The 26,465-nt window shown below is 43.6% G+C and overlaps 1 protein-coding gene across 1 annotated transcript; it reads left to right on the top strand.

Annotated features, from left to right (window-relative positions):
* Positions 1-12,832: 12,832 nt before the first annotated feature.
* PGC (progastricsin) lies at positions 12,833-25,048 on the top strand. The gene is made up of 9 exons (XM_069945337.1): positions 12,833-12,941; positions 15,849-15,984; positions 16,096-16,213; positions 17,045-17,163; positions 21,468-21,667; positions 21,755-21,877; positions 22,272-22,419; positions 24,562-24,660; positions 24,764-25,048. The coding sequence occupies exons 1-9, from the start codon at positions 12,886-12,888 to the stop codon at positions 24,914-24,916; spliced, it is 1,152 nt and encodes a 383-aa protein (XP_069801438.1). The 5' UTR covers positions 12,833-12,885; the 3' UTR covers positions 24,917-25,048.
* The last annotated feature ends 1,417 nt before the right edge of the window (positions 25,049-26,465 follow it).

Below are 26,465 nucleotides of genomic sequence, written 5' to 3'. Positions count from 1 at the left end.
CCCATATTATAATCTCGTAGGCAATAAGCTACTATATAAGACTCTTTTAGGGACTGGCTACTATATAAGTCTCTATTGGGGAGGGTTGGCTACTTCATAAGACTATTGGAGAGTGCTGGTCACTATATAAAACTATTGGAGAGGGCTGGCTACTATATATGAGACTATTTTAGGGACTGGTTTCTATAAGACACTATTGGGGAGGGCTGGCTACTTCATAAGACTATTGGAGAGCACTGGCCTCTATATAAAACTATTGGAGGGCTGGCTACTATATAAGAGACTGTGGGAGAGGGCTGGCTACTACATAAGATACTATGGGGGAGGGCTAGCTACTATAAAACACTATTTGGAGGGCTGGCAACTATATAAGGCACTATTGGGAGAGGGCTGGCTACTATGTAAGACACTATTGGGAGGGCTGGCTACTATATAAGACACTATTGGGAGGACTGGATACTATATAAGGCACAACTGGGAGGGCTCGCTACTATGTAAGACACTATTGGGAGGGCTGGCTACTATATAAGACACTTGGGAGGGGGCTACTATGTAAGACACTATTGGGAGGAGGGCTACTATATCGGGGGCTGGTTACTACATTGGGCACTAATAGGTGTGCTGACTACTATATGGGTCACTATTGGGAGGGCTGGCTACTATGTGGGGCTCTAATAAGCCTGGCTAGGATGTAGGGCACTATAGGGGGGGGCTACTATATGGGGCACAATTATGGAATTACCATTGAGGGATATAATGGGTAACTACCATGTGGGGACAATTACTTTAGGATAGGCAGTGCCAGGAATGCCACATTCACTTTTTTTTTTTATTAAATATCAAGGTTGGCCTGCGACTTTGTCAAATTGTTTTAATTTTGGCCCACTGTGTGTTTGAGTTTGACACCCCTGTTCTATGTACTGTACAAATGACTTTAATGTTTCTTCTGGTTTTAAAACATTACTGTATTTTTTGGCCGAAAACCCTGTGGCTATAAATTAGCTGGGAGTCAACTCGAGTAATATGCGATGTCATACCCACATTCATACCCCTCACATCCGCCAACTATACCCACCCCTCACACCCACATGGCATTTTTGTTTTTGGCATCTTTCCCAATCAGGTGCTGATTAATTTTAAAATTCAGCTTTTTTAAACCATAATGAGAAAAATAAAATGATTCTATTTCATTTCCATCAGGAGAATTGAACCTAAACCAAATTATTGTCTTCTAGGTAAGTGATTTACTGATAGACCACAGCTCCAGAACCGTTCATGTAGGAGATTCAACCATATCTGGTTGCAGATCAGTCCTCTGTAGGCAGTTTATAAGGTAAACACTCAGTCACTGTTTCACAGTGTGAGAGAGCAGGAGGCCGGGCATCTGAGATTATCCATGAAGAAGAGGGAGGATGAAGCAGTGGCGAGGTGTCCCAGTGCACGGCACAAATGCTGAGCCACAACTCCTCTTTGACTCCTCATTACAGTAGGAAGCGCGAGATTGGAGTGGATTACGCACACAGACAACTTGCCAAAAGGCACCATGCTCACCAGGGGACTGCCAGCTACGGCACACTGTCAGCACCTTAGGGAATCTGTCAGCTGCCCCACCTATCACTGTATTGTTCTGATCCCACATGTTCATCCATGGAAGGAGGTCAGGAACGAGGAAAGTAAGTATAGTGTGGAGAGAAAAGCTCAAGAAGGGAAACACTAAAAGGACAGACTAGATGGACCAAGTGATCTTGCTGACAATCTTCTGTGTTTCTAAGAACTGTGTTTCTAAGAAGTCCAAAGAGCGATCACATCCAAATGGCTGGTAGTCACTCCACCAGTGTTGGCATAAGCTCACCTGTGCGTGTACATGAGAAGGAGCACTATATCTGACTGTTTTATATCTTGTATACGTATACAGCATTTGTGCTCTGTATGGATCAATAGTACAAGCGAATAAAAGAAACTTGCAAAGTTTCAGTTCTTATTGAAGTGCACCTCTCTGTCCCATGCTGGATTTCTTGAGAGTGTTGCACCCTTCTCTAAGCTGGTGTATATTTTAACTATATGTAGTTGGCACTGGTAGAGGCCATGCCGTGACCCCCTGCCTACCCACAGGGGGACACAAATGTGGCAAAAAGTCTCCAAACCTTTATGCAAACACGTTTGCACAAAAACATTGCCACTAGTTGGATCTACATCTGCTGCAGCCTTTATAAATCTGCACTTTTTTGATGTGACAAAAACAATTTTTTAGGTCATTGCAACCATAGTCTTATGTATCCATGTAAGCGGTTTTTTAGGACCTGTGATATTTTTTATTTGCCTTTACTTTGAGCTTATACTTTCTCATTTAATCATTCATCCGCCACCATCCTCTGTTCTCAGCAATGACAATACCATTTCCATACAATATATGATTATTTGGCAGAAATATATTTTTCTACAAGGTCATATTTCTTTGGTCATCTCTTATTTGTTATGCTTGGCAGCTTGTGGTGTTGGGTCATGGTCATTGGCGATGGAAATGTCATTGTCAGATAATATTTTATATTGTGGTTACTTGGTAATTATTTGCTTTGGTTGATTTATTTTTTTTTGTTATCAATAAGTAATGGTTTACGTATATTCGGACGGTTTATCTCTAGCACTTATTAGAATATATATTTTTAACCCATTAACCCCTTAAGGACCGGGCCTGAAATGGCCTTAAGGACCGAGGCAAATTTTATGAATATGACCTGTGTCCCTTTATCCATTAATAACTTCGGGATGCTTTTACCTATCCGGCTGATTCTGAGATTGTTTTCTCGTGACATATTGTACTTTACATTTCTGGTAAATTGGAGTCAATACTCATAACGAATCTTTATGGAAAAAAAAAACAAATAACTTAAAACATAGCATTTTTCCTAACTTTGAAACTTTTCTTCTCGTACAGAAAATGGTTTTGCCACATAAATTATATATTAAATAGCATTAGCAATATGTCTAATTTATGTTGGCAGCATATATTAAACTTTCTTTCAATTTAATTTAGACATTAGGAAGCTTAAAACTTTAGCAGCAATTTTCCATATTTTCACTAAAATTTCAAAATCAGATTTTTTTTTTTTAGGGACCTGTTCAGGTTTAAAGTGTATTTGAGGGGACTGTATGTTAGAAAGCCCCACAAAGCACCCCATTTCAGAAACTGCACCCCCCCAAACTGAAATAAAAGCTAAGTGTGTAAGAAAATTGAAAATTTTAATTTTCTGTGCAGAGATTTTATTGTAATCCAATATTTTTCATAATTATAAACCTAATACCAGAGAAATGCACCCCAATATTTATTGCCCCGTTTCTGCAGTTTATAGAAATACCCCATATGTGGCTTTATTGCGCAATTTGATGCAACCACAAGCCTCAGATACAAAGGAGCGCCTAGTGAATGTCAACGCCTCCGTTATATTTGGTAATTTCTGACTGTACCACTTCAGTTCGGCAGAGGCTCTGGGGTGCCAAAACATAAAAACACCCCTAAAGGGACACCATTTAGAAAACTACACCCCTTGAGGAATGTAACAAGGGGTGCGGTTTGCATCTGGACCCCTACAATGTGGCGTGAAAAAGGAAAAATAAAATTTTTTACGTTTTTCTAGCTTTCAATTTTTTATTTTTTAAAAGGGATAAAATTAAAAAAAAAACACAACGTGTAGCGCAGCTTCTCCCGAGTACGGAAACACCCCAAATAAAGTACCAATTGGGCGCAGGACGAGTCTCCAAAGGGACGGAGCGCCAATTGGTGTTTGGAAGGTGGATTTCACCGAAATGGATTTCAAGAGCTATGTCACATTTACAAAGCCTCCATACTGCCAAGACAGTGGAAACTTTCCACAAGTGACCCCATTCTGGAAACTACACCCCTCAAGGAATCTAACAAGGGGGGCAGTGAGCATATGGACCCCACTGGTGACGGGCACAAATGTGGAACAATGTGAAGTAAAAGTGAAAAATTTCATTTTTTCACTTTCACGGCACAAAGGTGCCCGTCATCCAGGGGTCCATATCCTCATTGCACCCCTTGTTAGATTCCTTGAGGGTGTAGTTTCCAGAATATGGTAACTTGTGGGGGGTTTACACTGTTTTGGCAGCACAAGGGCATTCATCATAAATTCTAGCCAAATCCAGCCTCCAAAATCCAAATGGCGCTCCTTCCCTTAGGAGACTTGCCCTGCACCCACATGGCTCTTTATGTCCACATGTGGGATATTTACGGACTTTGCGGAATCTGTGCTAAACATTTTGTGTGTTTTTTTCTCTCTTAACCCCTTTTGAAAATGAAAAATTCAAGGCTAGACCAACATTACAGTGTAAAAAATGTAATATTTCATTTTCACGCCACATTGTTCCACATTTGTGCCCATCCCCAGTGGGGTCCATATGCTCACTGTACCCCTTTTTACATTCCTTGAGGGGTGTAGTTTCCATAATGGGGCCACTTGTGGGGAGTATCAACTTGGCAACACATAGGCCTTTTAAATGCAACGTGGTCCTCAAAATCCATTCCAAACAACCCCCCCACACACACAAGTGACCCCATTCTGGAAACTACACCCCTCAAGAAATCTAAAAAGGGGTTTCGTGAGGATATGGACCCCACTGGTGACGCTCACATATGTAGAACATGTGCTGTGAAAATAAAAAATACCTTTTTTTTTTTCATTTTTACGGCACAAATGTGCCCATCTCCCCGCTGCACCCCTTGTTAGATTCCTTATAGGGTGTAGTTTCCAGAATCCGGTAAATTGTTTGGGGTTTCCACTGTACTGGCAGTACAGGAGCTTTGTAAATGCAACATTGCAAGCCTCTAATGGAAAAGCAAGCCATATCTAGTTAGCTGGGGAAAAGGGACAATTTTTTATTTATTTGTGGGTATTATGCTAATTATTAGTTTATAAGGTTGAAAAGGAATCCAGCAAATTCAACCTGTGTTGATCCAGAGGAAGGCAAAAAAAACCTTGTGAGGCAGAACATAGTAGCCTCATCACAGGGAAAAAAATCATTCCGGACTCCAAAATGGTGATCAGAATAATCCCTGGATTGGCGTGACCCCTGAAATAGGACTAAGGGGAAGAATTTAGAAAATGTGGAACTCCGATGATGTGTAGTACGCCTTGAAGTGATCCTGTATGCAGACGCCGGGGTGATCAGGACAGGTGTCACACTGGAAAATGGTGTCCTTCCTGATCCCCCTGTTACGCCACACTCTGCACTTCTTCTGGGGTCTCCTGTTTTCCAGTGTGCGGGACGTCACCTGGAAAATGTTCCCCTGATGCGATACGGGGTCCTTCATATCCAGAAGCGCTGGGTCCGCTCCATGGCTGCTAATCCCAATGCATCAAAAGAGGCCGAGATGCTAAAGATAAGAACATAGTTTTGGCTCTTTATAAATCACTAGTCAGACCACACATGAAATACTGTGTACAGTTTTGAGCACCAGTATATAAGAAGGACACAGCTGAACTGGAGCGGGTGCAGAGGAGGGCCACAAAGGTCATTAAGGGAATGGGTGGGTTACAGTACCAGGACAGGTTATCAAGCTTGGGGTTATTTACGCTAAAAAAAAAAGATGCCGGGCGATCTGATCACAATGTACAAATATATGAATGGACAGTACAGAGATCTTTGTAGTGATCTCCTTGTGCCCCTATTCCACGGGTCGTCAGAGGAGCAAATGAGTGCTCTCAGCGCTCGTTTGCTCCTCGTTCCCCGCTCGCTGCCGACGCTATTCAACACGGCAGCAGCGAGCGGGTGAGTGCGGGAGGGGCAGCGGGGAGCTGTGGGGGGGGGGCTGCCCGGGACATTGCTAGATTGTCCGGGCAGCCCATAGGATATAGCAGCGTCTGCTGCCGACGCTCCTATTCAATGGAGCGACGGCAGCAGATCGCTGCTATATCATTCACTTGTTTTTCAACATGTTGAAAAAAAAGCGACTGCAACGATCAGCCGACATGAACGATGTAGGCTGATCAGTGCACTCTATTCCACCGGACGATTATCGTTCGTAGCGGCCGATATCGGCCGAATACGGACGATAATCGTTCCGTGGAATAGGGCCTTTACTCCTAGGTCTGTAACCATGAAAAGGGGGCATCCTCTACGTCTAGAGAAAAGAAGATTTCACCCTTAACATCGACGTGGATTCTTTACTGTAAGAGCAGTGACCCTATGGAGCTCTCTATATTCTTTACTGTACGAGCAGTGAGATTGTGGACTCTTTGCCACATGATGTCGTCTGCCTTATAGGGGTTTTTGCCTTTCCCTGGATCAACACTGTAGGGTTTCACTAGGTTGAACCTGATGGACTCTCGTCTTCTGTCAACCTTATTAACTATGTTATTATGTAAAAGTGACAGTGATCAGCTAAGGAGCTGGAAAATGTCTGATCCTCGACTGATCGCATCTTTTGTACTTTAGCAAAATACATTGCTATCGGCCATGTGAACAGGGGATGAATTGTGACTCTAGGTCAGATAGGGTGTCTGGGGTCTAGCGTCGGGAGTGGCTTTGATCTGTGACAGTCGGCTGTTTGATAGTTTGAGTATCTCGGAGGGTGTGTGCTAGAAGTCTGCCTGATCTTCCATGTAGTGTATCAGAAGAGGCTGCAGCCATACGCGCTATTGGGAACTGTGGACAAGACAGCTGCATAGAGTCAAAGGCCTCAGGGTTATCATGTAACAGTATGGAGAGTCTCATTGCTTGCATAGCTGAGCAGCCATTAAGCAGTTTGGAATATATTCTCTAGCATTCCTTTAATGCCTATGAGGCTAGAAACACACACAGCAGTTTTTGTGCCATAACCAGATGGGGAGTAAAAAACAAATGGGACGGAAAAAATAATGCTGGATTTGTACTTGTCTTTGCTGTTGGATCCTCTTCTGGCTTCGGCACAAAAACTGCAATGGCAGCTAAAAAAACAAAACAAAACTGTAAATGTATATATTAGCCAGAATATAGTGATGTCTAGGTCTCACCATTAATTGTAGTACATGACAACACTCATACAAACAGGGGACAGAAGTATAATAGAGGAGGAGGATTTCTGTCCCCGGCCAGTAAAGACAAATAAGTGTATTCGGATTTGCGAAAGCGCAATGGTTGGTGCTGTAGACAAAGTGGTTGGTGCAGTTGTTGGTGCTGTAGATGCAATGGTTGGTGCGGTTATTGTTGGTAAGGAAGGTGCTGTTGGTGCGGTAGATGAATTTGGGAATAAAGGTATTATGAAGTTTAGTAATCTTCGGGCAATGTGTACGAATGCTCGCAGCTTAAGAAACAAGATCTGTGAGCTGACGGCCATGATGTCTAGAGATGATTTGGACCTTGTTGCTGTAACAGAGACCTGGTTCAAAGAGTCTAATGATTGGGACATAGTTATACCGGGATATATTTTGTACAGGAAAGACAGAGCAGAGAGAAGGGGAGGCGGGGGAGCCATTTATGTTAGGGATAGTCTTAAATCGACAATCATCCAAAATACATATAAAGAGCTGGAGACTCTCTGGGTTTGCATGCAGTCCAAAGAGCGATCTGTTATTAGAATAGGTGTTATCTATAGGGATCTGTTATTAGGATAGGTGTTATCTATAGGGATCTGTTATTAGGATAGGTGTTATCTATAGGGATCTGTTATTAGAATAGGTGTTATCTATAGGCCTCCGGGGCAAAGTGAGGACTATGATAACATGCTGATGGATGAAATTACTAAAGTGTCCTTAAAGGGGGACATTGTAGTTATGGGTGACTTTCAACATGAAAGATGTGGATTGGAATATCCCTTCTGCACTTACATGTAAAAGCAAGAATATAATAGAGACCCTTACAGGGGCATCTCTAAAACAGCTTGTGAAGTCACCAACCAGAGGAGAGAACATTCTAGATTTAGTATTTACTAATGGGGATCAGGTTTCTGAAGTTAGAGTGGAAGAAAATTCTTCCAGTGGCCACCAGTGTTTATGATTTGACTAACAAACTGACTGCATCCAATCCCATACTACAACAAGAGTATTGGATTTTAGGAAGACAGATTTTAAGAAAATGGGGGAGTATTTAGATAAAGAATTAAGAGGGTGGGATATAACATCGGGAGCGAGCACTCAGTGGGCAGAATTAAAAAATGCCATATTAAAGGCAACTAGACTATATGTACGAGAAGTCAGCAAAAGTAAAAGGAAGAAGAATCCATTATGGTTTACTAGAGAGGTTAAGGCCATTGTAAAAGGAAAAAAGGCAGCGTATAGGAAGTATAAGGAGACTGGGAATGAAGCTGACAGAGAGACGTATAAAAGTATACAGAAGGAGGCAAAGCAGATTATAAATGCTGCTAAAGTCTCAAAAGAAGAAGAATGGCAAAATCTGTTACTGCGGGGAATAAAACCTTCTTCAGATATATAAGTGACAGGAAGAAGAAGAAGAATGGCTGCAGCATTACTAAAATAAGTAATAGGGAGAATACGTTCATTGATGAAGATAAGGTGGTCGCTGACTATTTGAATAGTTACTTCACAGTCACAGGATGGTTGGACACAGCATTGCCTCCAGCTATATGGGTTCGGCTCCAGTATTTTCAGAGGATGAAGTTGCAGAGGAACTTGCCAGCTTAAAGCTGAATAAGGCAATGGGTCCAGATGGTGTCCAGGGTTCTTAAAGAACTCAGATCTGTGATTGTTACCCCCCTGACAGATCTGTATAACCAATCCCTGCTAACAGGAGATGTGCTTGATGATTGGAGAACGGCCAATGTTATACCCATCCACAAGAAGAGGATTAGAGAAGAGCCCAGTAACTACAGGCCAGTGAGCTTAACATCTGTAGTAGTGAAAATGATGGAAACTCTTCTAAAAAAGAAGATGATGGATCACCTAAGAATCAACAATTTGATGGATCCAAACCAGCACGGCTTTACTGAGGGCCGATCATGTCAGACTAATTTCATTGATTTCTTTGATTATGCCACAAAAGTGCTGGATGAAGGTGGTGCTGTGGATATCGCCTATCTGGACTTCAGCAAAGCTTTTGATATAGTTCCCCATAAAGAGCTGATAGAGAAGTTGGAGAAAATTGGACTTAATCCCTGGATAGTTCAGTGGATTTGTGGTTGGCTGAAGGATAGATATCAGGGGTGATGGTAATGGTGAATATTCCGAGCAGAGACTGGTTACAAGTGGTGTGCTACAAGGGTCTGTTCTGGGTCCTATTCTTTTTAATATGTTTGTAAGTGACATAGGAGAAGGTTTGGTAGGTAGGAGTTGTCTGTTTGCTGACGACACAAACGTGTGCAATAGGGTTGCTATTCCTGGAGGTGTCAGTAATATGGAAAATGATTTAGCTTTGCTAGATAAGTGGACCAAAACATGGAAATAGAAGTTCAACGTTTCCAAATGTAAAATAATGCACTTGGGGAGGAGGAATCCTCTATCCCAGTAATACATCGGCAGTACTGTGTTGGAAAAGACTTCAGAAGAAAAGGATTTAGGGGTAGTGATTTCTGACAGCCTTAAATGAGTCACCAGTGCAACCAGGCGGTGGGGAAAGCAAATCGTATGCTGGGGTGTATATATATAATGGTATGCTCGGGTGTATAGCTAGAGGTATAATCAGTAGGAAGAGGGAGATTGTGATCCCGCTGTATAGAGCTCTGGTGAGGCCACATCTGGATACTGTGTCCAGTTCTGGAGACCTCATCGAAAAAAGGACATTGATAAAATTAAACGGGTCCAAAGACGGCTACAAAAATGGTGGATGGTGTGAGGCATAAACCATATCAGGAAAGACTGAAGGATTTGAATCTGTATAGTCTGGAGGAAAGAAGGGAAAGGGGGACATAATTGAAACCTTTTAAGGGTGCGTTTACACAGAGAGATTTATCTGACAGATTTTGGAAGCCAAAGCCAGGAATGGATTTGAAAAGAGGAGAAATCTCAGTCTTTCCTTTATGACCTGATGCCTATTTATAGGCTTTGGCTTCCAAGATGTGTCAGATAAATCTGTCTGTGTAAACGCACCATTAGTATGTTAAGGGACTAAATTAGGTTCAAGAGGAGAGTGTTTTTAGTAAAAAAAAAACTAAGCTCAAGAACAAGAGGACACAGTGAGAGGTTAGTTGGGGGAAAGATCAGAAGCAATGTGAGAAAATATTATTTTACTGAAAGAGTAGTAGATACCTGGAACAAACTTCCAGCAGAGGTGGTTGGTAAATCCACAATAATAGAATTTAAACACGCCTGGGATAAACATACATCTATCCTAAGATAATAAGAAATAAAATACTAAAAGGGCAGACTAGATGGACCCAGTGGTCTTTTTCTGCTGACAATCTTCTATGTTTCTATGTAACAGCTCATACATGCCCTCTCATACAGACAGATCATATATGCACACTGATATGTGCACTCTCATACAGACAGCTCATACAAGCATCTTAAACATGCACTCTCATACAGACAGCTTATACAAGCATTTCATACATGCACTCTCATACAGACAGCTCATACAAGCATCTCATACATGCACTCTTATACAGACAGTTCATACATGCACACTCATATATGCACTCATACAGACAGCTTATACATGCACTCTCTTACAGACAGCTCATAGATGCACTCTCATACAGAAAACTCATACATGCACTCCCATACAGACAGCTCATACATGCACACTTATACATGCACTCTCATACAGACAGCTCATACATGCACACTTATACATGCACTCTCATACAGACAGTTCATACATGAGCTCTCATACAGAAACAGTTCATACATGCACTCTCATACAGACAGCTCATACATGCACTCTTACACAGACAGCTCATACATTCACACTCATACAGAAAGCTCATACGTGCACATTTATACATGCACTCTCATACAGACAGCTCATACATGCACTCATACAGACAGCTCATACATGCACACTCATACATGGACTCTCATACAGACAGTTCATACATGCACACTCATACAGACAGCTCATACATGCACATTTATACATGCACTCTCATACAGACAGCTCATCAATAATGTGATTCACAGCATTTAATGAGTTAATCGCTACTCTGTGATTTTTCCTGTAAGAGTTAACTGCTCTACCTTGAAGTTACAAAGGCTTTTAAACATGTGATATCAAGTGTTTTTAATTGATTGTGCAACATGAGATGTATGATACCACCCCTTAAATAGAGATATGGGGTTTGCATCCAGTGTGTTTAAGTTGTGAACAAGGCGCGAGAAGCGTTGAAACGCGTAAACTTTTTTATTCACTGTACCTGATGTGAAGAATTACAATAAAGACTAAGCTTTATGGGATTTGCCATTTTGGTGCTGGACTTTTCCTTTTTGTATGCTGTGACCCTGGCTCCGGGTCTTACCGTGCACCAAGGGCAATACCACGGCAGGTGAGCTGGCCTACAAAAGACTGTTTGCAGACAGCTCATACATGCACTCTTTTACAGACAGCTAATACATGCACACTCATACAGAAAGCTCATACATGCACATTTATACATGCACTCTCATACAGATAGCTCATACATGCACTCCGTACAATTCCGGCCGTGTGCGAATATACGCACGTAGTTTTGAGGTTGATGCGTTCGCTTGAAAGTATACGATATACGGCCGCACAATGCACGCTACGTATGAGCTTACGGCCGGATCGTATACGGCGCCGTGAAAAATGAACAAGACCATTGTTTGAGGACATAACTGTTCCAACTCACGGCCGTGGATTTCCTTGCGGTCCCGTACGGAGAACTTATTCCAGCCAAATTTAACTTGATTTTTCGATCCAAAAGTTTCTGTGTGTTTTATTGGGCTGGGCGAAGATTTCCAAGTAAATGACCTGTTTCAGGTCGCTTCGAAACAAGCTAGGGAAGCATAACTGTACTACGGGCGTATGTACGCGGTTCGCACGCATCCGGCCGCATGTCGATTTTTCCCACGGCCGTAGTTTCAGCCACACATGTACTGCGGCGTACGAACTACGGCCGGAATGGTACGTAGTGTGAACATAGCCTTACTGCGCAGAACCTCATACTAAATCTCAGCTGATACAGAACCTCACCAGTCCACCAGCCCGCCTGCAGTCACCAGGGATCCCCCTCTTCACCCTCACGCACAGCTCTCCTGCCCCCCTGCACCGCTGCTGCCCGCCCTCCCATACAGTTCTCCTGCCCGCCTGGAGTGAGCCAGATGGACTCCGTTGGCAGAATATTTATGTCATGAAATGACATCATACACAGACACTATAAACAGCCCTCTGTGCAGGCATTGTATTGTTTAAAAATAGTGATGCCTTATGTAAAAACAATTATATTATAAATATATTTATATTTATTTATTTTGTAATAAAATAAAAAAAAGTGATATTTTCCCTGCGACATCAAAGAGACATGTCAAAAGTTTTGGTCCAGGTCAGAGTGTTCAGACCTGTAGCGATAAGGAGAACGAGTCAGAAGAGCGCTCTGGGCGTGGGGTCCTCTTCTGTCTCTGTGTCACGTGATCAGTCAGGCTCATAATTTAGGTCTATGGAAACCCGCGACTGATCATGCTGACAGAGGGGCCTGGTTCGTTCTCACGATTAGTATGGAGGTGAACACTCGATCAAAACTTTTGACACGTCTCTATGACGTGTCAACACTTTAAATTTACAACGTGTTTTCAAAAGAAACATAAATGTGAGAGCTTGTGTAATCTAACGCTAAAGATAAAGGGATCACCGATAAGGGAAACCTAATGGCAATGACATTGTGCTAACACTCCATAACGATAAGATAATAAAAGTGCAACTAGTATATAAAGCCGTGGTCGGTGTGCAGGTCTACACACCAGCGGAAGGGTAACCACCAAGATGAAGTGTCTCCTCCTCGCTCTCGTTTGCCTCCACCTCTCAGAGGGGATTGTTAGGTAAGTTATTGCTCAGTTACCTACTGGAATTATTCTTCTTGTAAGCTCCATAAACCAGACCGCCCCATAAGCAATAGAGCTCGAATAATATAGACCTCGATGAGTTGGACAACTCGGGCACTTAAAGGGATTCCTGACAACCTTAGTTCCAGTTAACTCTGACACAAAAGGGGCTGCACCAGAATTTTTAACACATGTAAAGACTCATGGGATAGCAACGTATGTCTTTCTAAGTAATTTTTCTTCTTTTGATTGGATTTACCATATGTTATAGACTATAAGACACATTGACTCCTTGGTGGTGTCAGGCAGTGGAGGGGGCTTGGTCACTATGTTTGCTGCCCTTGCTGTTAGCTAAGTGCATCAAGAATGCCTGACCAGTGAAATAAACTGCAATGGTTCATGTAGTTACCAAGTTACATTTAGCTATCCAAGTTAGATGGGTTCTCAGGTCCAATTACCCAAACTGACAGCTTCATAGATCCCTAATAATGCTGTCAGTTTAAAGGGGTACTCCAGCAAAATCATTTTTTCTTTCAAATCAAATGGTTTCAGAAAATTATAAAGATTTGTAAATTACTTCTATTTAAAAATCTCCAGTCTTCCAGTACTTATCAGCTGCAGTATGTCCTGCAGGAAGTGGTGTATTCTTTCCAGTCTGACACAGTGCTCTCTGCTGCCACCTCTGTCCATGGCAAGGAACTGTCCAGAGCAGCAGCAAATCCCCCTAGAAAACCTCTCCTGCTCTGGACAGTTCCTGACATGGACAGAGGTGGCAGCAGAGAGCACTGTGTCAGACTGGAGAGAATACACCACTTTCTGCAGGACATACAGCAACTGATAAGTACTGAAAGGCTGGAAATGTTTTTGTCTTTTTTTTGGGGGGGGGGGGGGGGGGGAGCTACCCCTTTAAGTCCTTTAAAGTTAACTCTTTAGATGAAGTAAATTGGACCACAAGTCCAAGTCCAGAAGCATCAGATCTCTTATCCAGTTATCCAGCTTAATTGGTTATCCAGTGTTACAAAAACATGGCCACTTTTAACCCTCTTTGGTCTTCAGGTCAGGTGTGGTTTGCAATTAAACTCCATTTACTTCAATGGAACTGAGTTTGAAACCCCACCCAATCTGGAGACAAGAGAGAAGGAAAAGTGACCATGTTTTTGTAGTGCTGGAGAACCCCTTTTACATACCACAATGGGAAGGATTTATTCTGCACACCAAAGCTTGACTGGTTACACATCATGCAGGCCGGTCCTGACTAGCAGCATTTTTTTATTGAAGAAATCAATATCGGTAAAGATCTTTCAGGACAGCGGGAAATGCTACACTGAGGCAAAACCTGTGTTCATGTCTTTACTTGTAGCTTATAGTTCTTTTATATTGCACTCACACCCTTGAATAATAAGGGCTTATGTAAGTTTACAGCCACAATCTTGCCTCGATCAGTCTGACAACCAGAGATTTATGAGCGAATATATAGTTTAATTAAAAAGAATTTATACAAAAATAAAAGTTTATTGTTAATATTAATGTCTCTGTTACTCAGTTGATACGGTTCCCTGGTTCAGAACTTGTATAGACCTGGTTCTAAGTCCTGGTTGTTTCTAAGGTTTATAGAAACTACATGGAAATACATGGGCACTAGTGCACCAAACTGACAAAGACTCTTTAAAGGGATTGTCCCATCTCAACTAACATAGTTATACTTGTTAGGCTAGGTTCACACTGCGTTTTCAGCATCCGTTTAACGCATCCGTTTTTTGCAAAAAACGCATGAAAAACGGATTGCAAAAAACGGATTCATTTGTGTGCATCCGTTTTTCCATTGACTTCCATTATAAAAAAAAACGGATCCGTTTTTTTTGGCGGACCAAAACGGACCAAAAAACGTTGCTGACCCTATTTTTCTGGACGTTAAAAAAAACGGATCCGTTAAACGGATGCTGAAAACGCAGTGTGAACCTAGCCTAAGGCTCATCTATACATCTACAATATATAGGGAGCAGTGGTCAGTAACTTATACAGTGATCTGTAGACAATGGGGGAGAGAGATAGCAGCATATCAGGAGATGTGGCCACAAACAGGCCAGAGGTGCCGGCCAGGGGTGTAACTACCACTCTAGCAGCTGCTATAAGGCCCGCCGCACCGGGGGGCCCTGTGGCCCACTCCTGCAATACATTGGGCCCCCTGAGCTGTCATCATTTGCAGCACCCGATGGCTGAGTATGTTTCCCAGGTTCTGCAAATCTCCCTTTAACCGCTAGCACTCCGGGTCGGTGCTTGCAGTTATGCAGTTATGATTACACTTGACGCCTTAGTGGTTAGTTGGGAAAGATAGGGGGGGGGGCTCAATCAAATCAATTTCTAGTTACGCTTGGGGCCGGGGAGTCCCTGATCCAGTCCCGCCTCTGAAAAATCCAATCCTCTGGACCTGGGGATATTCCCTAAGTCTTCCAGATGGGAATACTCCTTTAAGCAATCATTTGATATCCCTGGAATACTCCTTAAAGCGAATTGGCAGTTTTTCAAGATCATTTTTTACTTTTTGTAAATTGTTTCGATGCAAAAAAGGATGGCCCTAATACTTTGTGCTTTTCTTACATCTTTTACACATTTACGTCAATAGATTTGTAGTTGGCCAATACCTTCTGCATATAAACAAGTAGGGACCAGTCTTAAAGGGCTTATCCTGCATTATAAAAACATGTCTGCAATTAAGCTTCATTCACTTCAATGGAAATAAGTTGCAAAATCTTCACTCAACCTGGAGACAAGAGTGGTGCTTTCTCTGGAAGAAAGTGCCCGTGTTTTTGTAACAATGGTGGACCCCTTTAAGCTTATACACATTAATAGAGCTGTAGAATTGTCAAAACCTCTGCTGTAGTAAATAAGAAATTTCCTTTGCAGAGTCCCCCTGAAGAGGTTCAAGTCCATGAGAGCGGTGATGAGCGAGCATGGGATCAAAGCCCCAAGAGTTGATCCAGCTACAAAGTATTACAACAAGCTCGCTGCCGCGTATGAGCCATTGGCAAACTATATGGATGTGAGTATTACTAGTCTAAAATTGTGGAATTATTAGATTGATGAAGTAATAATAGATAGCAGGAGTGCGGATACATCTGGGATAACAATATTGTCCTCTCCCCGTGGCTAGATGTCATACTACGGAGAGATCAGCATTGGCACACCACCCCAGAACTTTCTGGTTCTCTTTGACACTGGATCTTCTAACTTGTGGGTTCCCTCAACCTATTGTCAGAGCCAGGCATGCAGTAAGTAATAATAATTAGATTTATTTGTACAGCGCCAACAGATTCCGCAGCGCATTTATACCACAAATCAATGTGTTGCCATGAGGAATTCCATCATTATCTGTACAACTAATTTCCTTTATTTTAGTTGAGTTATAATATGATGACATATAATATGTTTTATGTAACTGGATGTATTGGAGAATCTTGCTGCAAGACATGAGCAGCAGATACATTTGCAGATCGGCGCTGGCACCGATGGCATGGTCCTTTTTTTGAAACGCCACCCGGTTCCCGTACTCAGTGCGGTTCTTTAGCCATGCAGTGGCTGTATGCCCCCCAGTGTGATGGTATCCCCTCCCCACTGTGACGCAGCCTTATTGACTCTAATGGAGCCGCGTCACAGAGGGGAGGGGATATCATCACACTGGAGTAATAATTTCATATGGCCATCAGACTCCTCTCCGCTCATTTGCATATTGAGCGTTCAGCTGAGCTGATGGACAGATCTCCACGGCAGGACCGGCACTGGTAGCGGGGCGCACAGGAGCCGTTACGTATGCAGGGGCCTGTCGAGAGGTGGGATGGGTTCGGGGGAGGGGGCTGTCTGGGGTGACAGGTTCCCTTTAAAGTAATAGTTTTCCCTAGAGTTTATGAAGATGTGAGGTTTTTATCTAGATACTGTATATCCCATACTACTCCATGGTATATTACAGATATAAATAAATGTGTGTGTGTGTGTGTATGTATATATATATATATATATATATATATATATATATATATATATATATATGTGTGTAATATTACACACTGTTCAACTGAGAATCCCTATGTCTCTTATTTCCACAGCCAATCACCCTCTGTTCAACCCAAGTCAGTCTTCCACCTATTCTTCAAACAACCAGCAATTCTCTCTGCAGTACGGAACTGGGAGCCTGACTGGGATCCTGTCATATGACACCGTCAACGTATGTTACACTTTCATTTCATTATATCATTATTATTTATGGAACTTCTCCACATAAAATTCTGACTGCAGGATAGGTACTTACTAACCTAAACTTAGGTGGTCAATCACATTTACTACACTATACATTTCTTCTGCTGTCATTAAAACATTAAAGGGGTACTCCAAATAAATCTTTTTTTTTATTTTTTAAATCAACTGGTGAAAGATTTGCAATGTACTTTAATTAAAAATCTCCAGTCTTCCAGTAATTATCAGCTGCTGTATGTCCTGCATGAAGTGGAGTATTCTTTCCAGTCTGACACAGTGCTCTCTGCTGCCACCTCTGTCCATGTCAGGAACCAGGGGCGTTGCTAGGGTCCTAAAACATCCGGGGCCCGGGCCCTCTGAGTTTCTCTCCCCTGTTTCTCTCCCCCATGCTTTTCTCCCCTCTTTCTCTCCCCCATGCTTTTCTCCCCTCTTTCTCTCCCCCATTTTTCTCTCCCCCATGCTTATCTCCCGTTTCTCTCCCCCGTTTTTTCTCTCCCCCATGCTTATCTCCCCTCTTTCTCTCCCCCATGCTTTTCTCCCCTCTTTCTCTCCCCCGTTTTTCTCTCCCCCATGCTTATCTCCCCTGTTTCTCTCCCCCATGCTTTCTCCCCTGTTTCTGTCCTCCATGCTTTCTCCCCTGTTTCTCTCCTCCATGCTTTCTCCCCTGTTTCTCTCCTCCATGCTTTTCTCCCCTGTTTCTCTCCCCTGTTTCTCTCCCCATGGTTATCTCTCCTGTTTCTCTCCTCCATTTCTCTCCTCTGTTACTTTCTCCCCTGTTTCTCTCCCCCATGCTTTTCTCCCCTATTTCTCTCCCCCATGCTTTCTCCCCTGTTTCTCTCCTCCATTCTTTCTCCCCTGTTTGTCTCCCCCATTCTTTCTCCCCTGTTTCTCTCCCCCATGCTTTTCTCCCCTGTTTCTCTCCCCCATGCTTTTCTCCCCTGTTTCTCTCCCCCATTTCTCTCCTCTGTTACTTTCTCCCCTGTTTCTCTCCCCCATGCTTTTCTCCCCTGTTTCTCTCCCCCATGCTTTTCTCTTCTCTTTCTCTCCCCCATGCTTTTCTCCCCTGTTTCTCTCCCCCATGCTTTTCTCCCCTCTTTCTCTCCTCCATGCTTTTCTCCCCTGTTTCTCTCCCCCATGCTTTTCTCCCCTGTTTCTCTCCTCTGTTACTTTCTCCCCTGTTTCTCTCCCCCATGCTTTTCTCCCCTCTTTCTCTCCTCCATGCTTTTCTCCCCTCTTTCTCTCCTCCATGCTTTTCTCCCCTGTTTCTCTCCTTCATGCTTTTCTCCCCTGTTTCTCTCCCCCATGCTTTTCTCCCCTTTCTCTCCCCCATGCTTTTCTCCCGTTTCTCTCCTCCATGCTTTTCTCCCGTTTCTCTCCTCCATGCTTTTCTCCCCTGTTTCTCTCCCCCATGCTTTTCTCCCCTGTTTCTCTCCCCCATGCTTTTCTCCCCTGTTTCTCTCCCCCATGCTTTTCTCCCCCGTTTCTCTCCTCCATGCTTTTCTCCCCCGTTTCTCTCCCCCATGCTTTTCTCCCCTCTTTCTCTCCTCCATGCTTTTCTCCCCTCTTTCTCTCCCCCATGCTTTTCTCCCCTGTTTCTCTTCCCCATGCTTTTCTCCCGTTTCTCTCCCCCATGCTTTTCTCCCGTTTCTCTCCTCCATGCTTTTCTTCCCTGTTTCTTTCCCCCATGCTTTTCTCCCGTTTCTCTCCTCCATCTCTCTCCTCCATGCTTTCTCCCGTTTCTCTCCCCCATGCTTTTCTCCCCTGTTTCTCTCCCCCATGCTTTTCTCCCCTGTTTCTCTCCCCCATGCTTTCTCCCCTGTTTCTCTCCCCCATGCTTTTCTCCCCTCTTTCTCTCCCCTCTTTCTCTCCCCCATGCTTTTCTCCCCTCTTTCTCTCCCCCATGCTTTTCTCCCCTCTTTCTCTCCCCCATGCTTTTCTCCCCTCTTTCTCTCCCCCATGCTTTTCTCCCCTTTCTCTCCCCCATGCTTTTCTCCCCTGTTTCTCTCCCCCATGCTTTTCTCCCCTTTCTCTCCCCCATGCTTTTCTCCCCTCTTTCTCTCCCCCATGCTTTTCTCCCCTCTTTCTCTCCCCCATGCTTTTCTCCCCTCTTTCTCTCCCCCATGCTTTTCTCCCGTTTCTCTCCCCCCTTGCTTCTTTCCCCCTGTGCTTCTCGCCCGTTTCTCTCCCCCCGTGCCTGCTCACCTCCTTCTAGATCACGGCTGCTGCTGTCCGCCTCACCTATCGTAGCGGCCGGAGTTGCTCCTACAACTCAATCAGCTCAGAGCGGGAGCGTGGGGCCGCTGCGGTGGGCCGTAGCGCACCCGTTAATTGGATGCGTGCACCACGGCCCACGGCGGCCAGTAGGTAAGGAGGACAGCAGCAGCTGCAATCTGCGAGCCAGATGCGGCCATAAAAAGAGCCGCATCTGGCTCGCAAGAGCGGGGCAGAAGAGATCCGGGGCGGCAGGCATTTTATTCGGGGCATGAGCCCCGAATAAAACTGCCTAGCGACGCCACTGTCAGGAACTGTCAAGAGCAGCAGCAAAACCCCATAGAAAACCTCTCCTGCTCTGGACAGTTCCTGACATGGACAGAGGTGGCAGCAGAGAGCACTGTGTCAGCCTGGAGAGAATACACCACTACAGGACATACAGCAGCTGATGAGTACTGCTGTTGGGTAGCATAACCAAGTGACTGAGAAGCTGAACAGAAGGATCTATCACTTACAGCTCATTTTGAGCTGAATAACAAGGACTTTAAGCGCTGCACACTAGTCCTCTCCATTATGTGTGTGTGCTCAGTGGCCCTAGATATTCCTTAGCATCAGCTCCCTCTTCCCAGTCGCTGATTGGCAATTGTCTATCAATACTGTGTATAGACAGCTGTCAATCAGCAGCCGAGGAGTGGAGGAAGTGGTGTAGCAGGGAGTCCATTCTCTCTCTCTTATATTTCAGGAACAGAATGATGGAAGTTATATACTGTTCTGTTTAGCATCTCTTCTGATTCAAGGCAGTATAAACCAAGTGACAGATCCCCTTTAAGCATGTGGGGATTATTTATTTTATTCAATGTTTAACGTTCAGACATCAAACACATTTAGGCTATGTTCTCACATGGAATTTCCAACAGTATTATGGTCAGCAGTGGGTTAAAAACACAGAAGCTGGGTAAATCTTTCCATTATTAACTTTGATTTTGGTTAAAAAAAACAACAACAAAAAAACAGACTGGCGGAAATACTATGTGTGAACATAGCCTTAAATTGCTCTTAAAGTGAATCCTGTATTCCCAGGAGCCTACCACAATCCATGAATGAGGCTACAATTGTAGTATTTCCACAGAAAAAAAAAAAATCTACAAGATCTGGGTGCATATTGCCCAATATCCCTCCGGAATTCTGACTATAAGATCTTTGCCAAGATAGTAGCAATAAGAATTCAGCAGGGGACCAGAATGGCTTCATCCCCGGCAGATGGGTACATGTGAATCTAGAGAGGCTGTTCATATATGCAGCTGGAGGAGGGGATTCCCCGCTCCATCCTTTTGATTGATGCTTCAACAGGGTGGAGTGGGGGTTCCTGTGGTACGTACAGGAGAGATATGGAATCTCTTTCATAGGATGGATAAAAATGTTATACTCTTCCCCCTCAGCTTGGATGTTAATGAGTGGGAAATTGTCGGATAGTTTGTCTCGGGGAACCCCTCAGGGGTTGCCACGCATCACCCCCTTTTTTTGCGCTCTATATGGAGCCACTAGCGGCACTGATCAGGCAAGATAATGTGATAGAAGGGTTGGGTTTAAATGGAGTTAGGAATAAAATAATGTTATATGCAGATGATGTGTTATTATTCGTTCGGAATCCCGCAGTATTTGTTATGAGAATTGTTCCGAAATTTGCAGAATTCGGGGAAGTAAATTGGAAAAAATCAAAAATTTCAGCTAAGAACAAGCACTGCCTGAATATAATTTCCAGACACCTAGGGCACAAGAATATTTCACATATTTAGGAATGAACGTAGCCCAGAAAATAGAATGATTCACAGAAATGAATGTAAAGCCTCTCATTGGTAAACTTAAAGGGGAAAGTCAAGCATGGATTTTATGATTTACAATTTTATTATTCTCATACATGTTTGTTATATGAAGCGATAAACATGTAAGTCATAGAGATTTCTTGTAGAAGAAAATAAAAAGATATTGAAATAGGAAAATTTTAAAAAAATTGCTCTTAAAGTGACTGTTTATTGGTAACATGATTTATTTGCTGCCTTGTAGATCCAGAGTATCTCTATTTCCCAGCAAGAGTTTGGCTTGAGTGTGACTGAGCCTGGAAGCAACTTTGTGTATGCTCAGTTTGATGGCATCCTGGGTCTGGCGTATCCATCTATTGCAGTGGGGGGCGCTACCACCGTCATGCAGGGAATGATCCAACAGAATCTCATCAGCCAACCTGTTTTTGGATTCTACCTTAGCGGGTAAAAAGATACTTTTTAGGCATTTTTGTTCGATTACTTGGTGCTGTAATGTGTAATCTGAACATTGGCTTTAAATTCTGTATACAGACAGGAGAACACCCAGAGTGGAGGAGAGGTCGCTTTTGGAGGAGTTGATCAAAACTACTACTCAGGACAAATCTACTGGACTCCCGTCACCTCCGAAACATACTGGCAAATTGGAATCCAAGGGTAGGTTCTGAAGCCATTATATGTATATCTCCTAAGCTTCAGAGGCATTACATCTAGGATAAGAAAAACATGGCTGCTTTCTTTCAGAAACAGCACAACTCTTGTCCCCTGGTTGGGGGGGGGGGGGGGTTGTAGCTCAGTTAAAGGGAGAACAAAAAAATCTTTCAAATCAACTGGTGCCACAAAGTGGTACCAGTTGATTCAAAAGAATTTTTTTATTTTGGCTGAGCTACCCCTTTAAATTGAAGTGAATTGAGGGGAATTGTAATACCACACACAACCCGAGGACAGGGGGTGATGCTGTTTATGCAAGAAATTAGCTGTGTTTCTAATCCTGGATAACCCCTATAATTTTATTATTGTTACTAATTTGGTAGCTAAATGTATATTTTAGGTTCTCCATCAATGGACAACCTACTGGATGGTGTAGCCAAGGATGCCAGGGTATTGTAGACACCGGAACTTCCCTGCTGACTGCCCCCCAAGGAGAGTTCGCCAATCTCATGCAATACATTGGCGCACAAGAAGATCAAAATGGAAATGTACGTTACATAGTTACATAGTGGGGGTGAAAAAACCCACATCCATCATGTTTAAGTATGGATGGATGAAGCGAAGGGGGATAAACTCTATATTCTGTGCATAGGCATTTATGTTATTTTGGTCTAAGGTAGATAGGAGTAGGAGGATGAAGGAGGTAAATAGGAATAGGCTGACGGAGGAGGTAAATAAGAATAGGTGGAAGGAGGGGGTAGATAGGAGGAGGAGGTGGACGGAGGGGGTAGATAGAGGCAGGTGGACGGAGGGGGTAGGAGCAGGTGGACAGACAGGGTAGATAGGAGGAGGTGGACGGAGGGGTAGATAGGAGCAGGTGGATGGAGGAGGTGCATATGAGTAGGTGGATGGAGGAGGTATATAGGAGCAGGAGAATGGAGGAGGTAGATAGGAGCAGGTGGACGGAGGAGGTAGATAGGAGCAGGTGGATGGAGGAGGTAGATAGGAGCAGGTGGGGGGAGGAGGAAGATAGGAGTAGGTGGACGGAGGAGGTACATAGGAGCAGGTGGGGGGAGGAGGAAGATAGGAGTAGGTGGACGGAGGAGGTAGATAGGAGCAGGTGAACGGTGGGGGTAGATAGGAGGAGGTGGACGGAGGAGGTAAATTGGAGGAGGTGGAAGGAGGAGGCACATATGAGTAGGTGGTTGGAGGAGGTATATAGGAGCAGGAGGACGGAGGAGGTAGATAGGAGCAGGTGGACGGAGGAGGTAGATAGAAGCAGGTGGAAGGAGGAGGTCAACTGAATGAAACATTGTAATATATTATGTCAGATAAAAACATCTTTCTCCACATATCAGACTTCCTTCAGGTCATCCTACTAAAAAACTGTCTTGATAGGTGTCCCTGTATGAGGGGTTGATAGGAACAGGTAGATAGGAGCAGGTGGACAGAGGAGGTAGATAGGAGCAGGAGGACGGAGGAGGTAGATAGAAGCAGGTGGACGGAGGAGGTAGATAGGAGCAGGTGGACGGAGGAGGTAGATAGAAGTAGGTGGACGGAGGAGGTAGATATAAGCAGGTGGACGGAGGAGGTAGATACGAGCAGGTGGACGGAGGGGGTAGATAGGAAGAGGTGGATGGAGGAGGTGACAAAAACATCTTTCTCCACTTATCAGACTTCTTGATAGGTGTCCCTGTGGGAGAGGTTGATAGGAGGAGGTGTTTGGAGGTGTTAGCTCCTGTTTGCATTGAGGCAGAAAGAAAGAGAAGCACTTTCCAGGTTTTCCAGGTTAGTTTTATCTCACCACAGTGCTTAATTTACAGCTTAGCCTGCTCTATACTGCTTTAGAATGTCCTCCATGCCACTGCTATTACACAGGCCGACAATGGCCCAATCATTTTAGTGCGGATCTGCTAGATCGATGCTCGTTCACTGGACCTATTAGATGGCCCAATAATTGGGCAGCAATGTCACATCAATGTCCATGCAGCCCTTGCCCAAACACCTGATACCTTACCTCTCCCGCTCCCAGTGTTCTTTCCTGTGCTTTGCAGCTTCCAGGTCCCAGTGGCAGCAACATCTGAACAGGCCGCTCAGCCAATCACAGGATGGGACTGCCGCAGCCTGTGATTGGCTGAGCGGCCTGTCATCTGACACTCAGATGCCGGGAAGCTGCAGAGAACAGGAGAGAAGACCGAGAGCAGGGAGAGGGCAATAGTCAAAGGTCAAAGGTCCACACCTAAACCAATGATCAGCCAAAAATCGTTTCATTGGCTGATCGTTGTTTCTATTACACAGAGAGATAATCGGCCCGATTAGGTCAATGATCGCTCTGTGTAATAGGGCCCTGAGGCTATGGAGGCAAACAAGATCTCCTCTCATAGCTGTATACTACACGCATCAAAGCACCTAGTATGTAATCACTATCCTGACCAGACATGGTGATTCCAAATACAAGTTATAATATGACCACTTTATATGACTCAGCTTAAAAAATTAATCCAAAGCGCTTCTTGTTAGTTAACAAAAATAAATGCCACTTTCTACTTTCCAAGAATTCATATTTTTGGGTCTGAATGTGGACCCCTCAGAGTGGTGTTTTTGCACTCAACTTTATGAGACTTTTATAGATTATATTTATATATTTTATATGAGGTTGTTTGCAGTAATGATGTTGTTTCTTATTGCAGTATGCAGTGAGCTGCGGTAACATTCAGAGTCTGCCCACAATCTGCTTCACCATCAGTGGAGTTTCTTTCCCACTTCCACCATCTGCCTACATTCTTCAGGTAGTCTTCTTATCTCGTCTCTTTCTTAAAATAGTTTTTTTTTTATTTTTGTTTCAAAAAGTTGTTTTATTAATAATATATTTTGTTGTTTTTATACTTTTAGAGCAATGGATACTGCACAGTTGGTATTATGCCAACTTACCTGCCTTCTCAGAATGGACAACCCTTATGGATCCTTGGTGATGTCTTCCTCAGGCAGTACTACTCTGTGTACGATCTGGGCAATAATCAAGTTGGTTTTGCTACAGCCGCATAAACATCGTGGTCGGCACACAATTGGCATGCTTGATTTACCTAGTAATAAACGCAAAAATCAGTATGCACAATTGATATTTTAGTTCATGACGTGTCAATAATATGTGTAATAAAAGTAGCGCAATTATCTCAACATAGCTGTTCTGTTTGGTTTGATTTTCCTACCGGTGGATATCCCAAGCGCTGAGCGTACATTTATAGGATGGAAGCAATGACTTAGAAGCTGTGATCACAATTCTACAAGGATCAATAAAAAGGAGCCATATTTAAAGGGGAACTACTAACAGGTTAGACAGATCTCTCTAGTGGGCACGGGGTGCTGAGGATGAATGTATGTCTGATACCTTCATCTTCAGCGCTGTTCCCATGCTGCCCAGTAAGCAACAGCACTGGGGGTGTGGCAACCACTCCTTCGAGGACAGATCTGGCTGTAGCCCCATCCCCATGTGGTCTGGCTCACCTCCCAATGATTATCTATGGGCGGTGGGGGCAGATCACTGTGTAGGGTGGCATATTTTAGCTTCAAGTCCCCTTAAGGGAAGAGAAAAAAGTACAAAAATGTGAAAAAAAAAATACATAATTGAAAGATATGCTGCACAGAAATAGCATACCATTGCAAAAACGCAGTGTGAACTCAGCCTAAGGGACAAGCTTAGACTAGCATTTTTTCAGCTAGCATTTTCCTGTCCATAGACAGCAATACTTATGTTTGGTATTGCAGGCTTATATAGTGCCCAAAAGTGTATTTTGTCTGCTCAGATAGATTCAGACCTATATTCAAAGAATTCTCCACTTCTGTTATACTCAGTAATCAATCGTACATAGGATTTGTGTACTGTGATTTATCCAGAGTGGGTAGATCTGGGTTTTTTTTTGTTATATCTTTTATCATAGCTATCATATTTAGCTTTTGAACATGGCGAGAACCAGAGGTGGTAAGCGAGCAGTATCAGGTGTAGGAAGGGAAGATAGAGGTGGTGCACAAGGCACTCCTTCCAGTGCTCCGGCCAACATACAAGGGACATAGTCAGTTGCAGGACCGTCAGGCCTGTCCACTCTTGCTCAGTTTCCTGTGCGCCTTATTACTGAACAGAGTCGTCAATCTGTTCTTCAGTGGTTATCGGACCCTGCATCCAGAGGTTTGACCTACTCTTATTCTCAGTCACGGTCACAAATATCATCATCAACATTGTCAGTCCAACCGGAAGCAAATCTGGGTAGAATGTCCCTACCCAATATACAGACCACTGAAAATAATCCAGATTCTGAAGCGCTCTTTGACCACAGAAGGCAATTCAAAAGATCAAGAGGCCAAAGAGGATGATTTAGTCTGCTCTGACGCCCAATTGCTGATGCCCTTAGAGGAGGATCAGGAAGCTGGTCTGTAGTCAGAAATACTAAACGGTCAGCAATGCCTGACAGTGCCTGTGGCTTCTAGCCCGCAGCTTGAGGATGTAGACTGTCAGATAGAGGAAATCAGCTGTGATTATTATGATGATGACCCACCACGTGTCTTGCTTCTTCTTACACCTCTCGCAAAAGCCTGTACT

Source organism: Dendropsophus ebraccatus, chromosome 11 (genome assembly GCF_027789765.1).
Source record: "Dendropsophus ebraccatus isolate aDenEbr1 chromosome 11, aDenEbr1.pat, whole genome shotgun sequence".
Lineage (NCBI taxonomy): Eukaryota > Metazoa > Chordata > Amphibia > Anura > Hylidae > Dendropsophus > Dendropsophus ebraccatus.
This window is presented reverse-complemented; position numbering and strand designations above follow the sequence as displayed.